A 4,623-nucleotide genomic window follows, 5' to 3' on the forward strand; every position below is an offset into this window, starting at 1 on the left:
ATTTCTTTAACTTCTCCATATTGTTGTTAAACCACTCTGAGTTATCAGTCTGTTATCCATGATTCTGCTCATTTAGTCATGTTGTATAAGAAATTAGTTTATACAGCAGTGTATGAAAGGGGCTTAACCTTTCTCACTCACTTGTGTATAGTGCATATACATTACTGGACTGAAGGAAATAATAGTTGTAACTCCCAACGGATATGTACTCAATTTTGACTTTACATTGTTTTCTCATTTAAGGGAAAAGGAAGCATGTTTCTTTTTAGTTTTTCTGCTCTAAATTTGCAATCTAGAATCAAGGCAACAGTGAATGGAAGTACATTTCATAATTTGACAATTATCATTATCATTTGGTGTTTACTGTTCTCCCCTGCTATTATGCATGCAAAAAGTTTGTCACTTTTCCTTCTTAATATATGAATGCCTTGCATTATTGGCTACCTGATCTTGATTTGTGGTTTTTGTGCTGAACCAGGAGATTGTGAGCCCTCCAAGGATTACATTTTGATTTCTCTAGTCACTTTCAAAGACTTTAGTCCAAACAACTCCCCATGAAGTCCTGTCCCTTTTCAGTTATTCCTTTCCTTTTTTCCATTGTCATTCTTCTTCCCCTTGTTTTCTCTGACCTGCATTCTGATAAGCAAGCCCTTCTTGACTTTGCTGCTGCTGTTCCCCATCGTCGCAACCTAACTTGGAACCCTGCTTCCCCAGTCTGCACATCCTGGGTTGGCATCACTTGCAATCTAAATGGCACCCGGGTGACTGCCCTCCGACTTCCTGGAGTTGGACTTGTGGGCTCTGTCCCATCAAACACGGTTGGTAGGCTAGATGCCCTTCGGATTCTTAGCCTTCGATCCAATCTCCTCCGTGGTAACCTTCCTTCCGATATTACCTCCCTTCCTGTACTCCAGAATCTGTACCTCCAACATAACAACTTCTCTGGTGATATTCCGGCCTCCTTTTCTCTTCAGCTCAATGTTTTGGATCTATCATTTAATTCCTTCAGTGGCAAAATTCCACAAATATTACATAATTTGACACAACTCACAGGATTGAACCTCCAGAACAACAACCTCTCTGGACCCATACCTGATCTCAACCAACCCAGCCTCAAGCGTCTAAATTTAAGCTACAACCATCTTAATGGCTCTATCCCTTCATCCCTTCAAAGATTTTCCAATTCATCCTTTGTGGGAAACTCACTTTTATGTGGAGCACCTCTTAAAGCTTGCTCCCTCATCCTTCCTCCGCCACCTCCTACTCACAATCCACCACCACCAGTAGTTCCTCAGAAACGAAGCTCCAAAAAGAAGCTGAAGTTGGGAGTTATCATTGCCATCGCTGCTGGAGGGTCTGTTCTGCTGTTGCTGTTAGGCCTTATCATAGTTCTCTGGTGTTTAAAGAAAAAAGATAGTGGAGGAACTGGTGTATTGAAAGGAAAGGCTTCTAGTGGTGGAAGGAGTGAGAAGCCTAAGGAGGATTTTGGAAGTGGGGTGCAAGAACCTGAGAAGAACAAACTCGTTTTCTTTGAAGGTTGTTCTTACAATTTTGATCTTGATGATTTGTTGAGGGCTTCTGCTGAAGTGTTGGGAAAGGGGAGTTATGGCACAGCATACAAGGCCGTCTTGGAGGAAGCAACAACAGTGGTAGTCAAAAGGTTGAAGGAAGTGGTCGTTGGGAAGAAGGATTTTGAACAGCAAATGGAGGTTGTGGGAAGAGTTGGACAGCACACAAATGTTGTTCCACTCCGTGCTTATTATTACTCAAAGGATGAGAAGCTTCTAGTTTATGACTACATCTCAAATGGGAGCTTATCTGCTCTTTTGCATGGTATGCATGCCACTGCCACTGCTCTTTATTTAATTTTTTCCTTCTATTTTATCTCTTTCATGGGGTGGGGGTCCCGGGTTGTGTAGTAAATTGAAGTCAACTTCCTAAATGTCAGTCTGAAGTCATGTTAAACTTTTAAAAATTAATTGATGGAAACAAGGGGATATTGAGGGTGGGGGCAGTAGATAGTCAAGGAGTTTACGCAGAATGTGGTCATTCTTCTGGGTATGTAGACACTCATGAGAATAAACACACTGCCTTAATATCTGTAAGTGAGAAATGTATGTGCATATCTAAGAGAGAATGCAGGTAATTACCATGACGAGTACCATAGTTTCTGTAGAATACTGGTGAAAAACATAACGTTTAAAGAAAGAGTTGTTTCACACTTGGAAGTGTATTAGCTCGTGCACCTAGTCGAGTATCATGTTTGATAATGATGTTGCGTTGGGATTTTAGTTATAATTACATGCTTTACAACTTGTATGTTTTTATTCATGAACTATTTTGTTGCAGTTAAGGTGGCTCCCTCCCATGCTCCCCTTTTTCTCTTTACAGCTTCTTGTTAGCTTCTTCTATCCTTTACTGAAAGTCCTTGACATGATTTTCATTTTAATCTGAACGACTATGTAAGCCTTGTTTTGACCTCATATGCCTAATGGTTTTCTAAGTCTTATTTCATATTGGAGGAGGCAATGCCGTATGCCACTCTTCAGTCAGAGTGTTACTGATACTGAAAGCTACCTGTTCTTTAATGCCATTTACAAAGAATGCATATTACTTTTCCTGATTGTATTTTTTCTGCTGGGTGGTAAAAAAAAAATGCTTATGGAGATGCATATTAAAAGACCAGTTACTGTTCTTCTTGTTCTCTCCGTTACCAATATAAATACAAAGTATCTTTCCCTTTCCTGAGATTGGAACATGCGGAAACTCCAAAATTCAAAACCCTTTTCAGTTAACTGAGCTAGGGAAAGAAGTTTGCTACTTATTGATATTCAACTTTTTTTGGGTAAGGATTTTTCATTCTTTTTGTAGGACAACCTATTCAGAGTCGCCTTTATAGAAAATTCAGCTGTCTATTGAAGCGTTGTGTTCTGCACCACACTCACTTTTTATTGAATCTGATGGCAGGAAACAGGGGAGGCGGTAGAACTGCATTAGACTGGGACTCCAGGATAAAGATTGCCCTTGGAACTGCAAGAGGAATCGCTCACATCCATTCCATGGGTGGTCCAAAATTCACTCACGGAAATATCAAGTCCACAAATGTCCTCCTCAGCCAAGATCTTGATGGGTGCATCTCTGATGTTGGCCTGACTCCTCTCATGAATGTTCCTGCCACTACTCGGAGTGCAGGCTATCGAGCTCCAGAGGTGATTGAAACCCGCAAGCACTCTCATAAATCAGATGTGTATAGCTTTGGCGTAGTCCTCCTTGAGATGCTGACTGGAAAAGCTCCTCTCCAGTCACCAGGGCGTGATGATATGGTTGATCTCCCTCGGTGGGTCCAGTCTGTTGTCAGGGAGGAATGGACTGCTGAGGTTTTTGATGTTGAGCTGATGAGGTACCAAAACATTGAAGAAGAAATGGTGCAAATGTTGCAAATTGCAATGGCATGCGTGGCAAAGGTGCCAGACATGCGACCTAACATGGAAGAAGTTGTTAGAATGATTGAAGAAATCCGGCAATCTGACTCAGAGAACCGGCCATCTTCCGAAGAGAATAAATCAAAGGACTCAAATGTGCAGACTCCTTGACCACCACCAAAACTTGTTGCTTTTTCCACTCATCAGATTCTGAGAAATTCATATATTAGTTCCTCTTCTGATTAGGGAAGCATAATAGAACTTTTCCTTTATGTACATGCCTCCTAAGGTTTTCCCAAGCATTATTCAATTACATGCATGGCTTTGTAGAGTGGGAATCAATCCAATTGTGCCATTTTTCCTAGGTAGTAGTCAGGTGGGTTTTTTTTAAGTTTCTTGATTTGTTGCAATTTGTATTTTAACCTAAGGAATTAATTGATGATCTTCATTAATTCAAGAGCTTTCTCTAACTTTTTTGTTATATATCCTAATCCTATAATCACACTTTAATCACTATTGGTTAAGACCAGTGTTTTCAAAGGCATGCCTTCGCGCTCGTCGGAGCGCGCGTCGGAGCGAGGCGGGAGGAAAACGCCCGAGGCGGTCGGCCGTTTCGCGAGTTGCACGTTTAGCGCTGGGAAGGCGTGAGAGGCGGGGGAAGGCGTGGCTAGGCGGACCGAGGCGTATCAGATTCGGAAACTTCTGAAATGGAAGAAATTTCAGAATCTGGAAATCTGAAACTGCTCTGCGAGGAAGACGGGGCGAGGAGGAAGATGACCCTTTTTTTTTTTTTTAAGCGTAATGAAACGACGTCGTTTTGATGGCGTTTATTTTCTTTTTACAAAAGTGTAGCTTTTGTACTTTCCCTTTTTTATTTTCTTTTTATTTTCTTTTATTTTCTTTACCTTTTATGTAATATCTTTCTTTTTTTTCCCCTAACTCCCACCGACAGCTTTTGTTCTTACCTTTTTTTTTTTTTTTTTTTTCTTTCTCTAAATTAATATAATAACACATGGACTTACCTTATATATATATATATATATATTGTGTAGTACGTGTACAACCCTAATTTCTACCCTTACCAGATAACTCCATCAATTTCAAGAATTCTCTTCATCTTTCGACTGCAAGTAAGTCTTTTTTTTTTCTTTTTTTTTTTGACGTACATGCATCATACTTGTATAATTTGACTATAATAAAC

General features: G+C 40.3%; 1 protein-coding gene across 1 annotated transcript; it reads left to right on the plus strand.

Annotated features, from left to right (window-relative positions):
• The first annotated feature begins 475 nt into the window (after positions 1–475).
• LOC117632296 (probable inactive receptor kinase At5g58300) lies at positions 476–3,935 on the plus strand. Its single transcript, XM_034365734.1, has 2 exons — positions 476–1,833; positions 2,968–3,935. The coding sequence occupies exons 1-2, from the start codon at positions 555–557 to the stop codon at positions 3,591–3,593; spliced, it is 1,905 nt and encodes a 634-aa protein (XP_034221625.1). The 5' UTR covers positions 476–554; the 3' UTR covers positions 3,594–3,935.
• The last annotated feature ends 688 nt before the right edge of the window (positions 3,936–4,623 follow it).

Source organism: Prunus dulcis, chromosome 6 (genome assembly GCF_902201215.1).
Source record: "Prunus dulcis chromosome 6, ALMONDv2, whole genome shotgun sequence".
Classification (NCBI taxonomy): Eukaryota; Viridiplantae; Streptophyta; class Magnoliopsida; order Rosales; family Rosaceae; genus Prunus; species Prunus dulcis.

What these genes read in the sequence shown, in the direction of transcription:
- LOC117632296 (XM_034365734.1), top strand. Translation starts at nt 555, where the DNA reads ATGAAGTCCTGTCCCTTTTCAGTTATTCCTTTCCTTTTTTCCATTGTC. An exon ending in CTTATCTGCTCTTTTGCATG is followed by an intron (nt 1,834 to 2,967) that starts GTATGCATGCCA and finishes ATCTGATGGCAG; the next exon opens with GAAACAGGGGAGGCGGTAGA.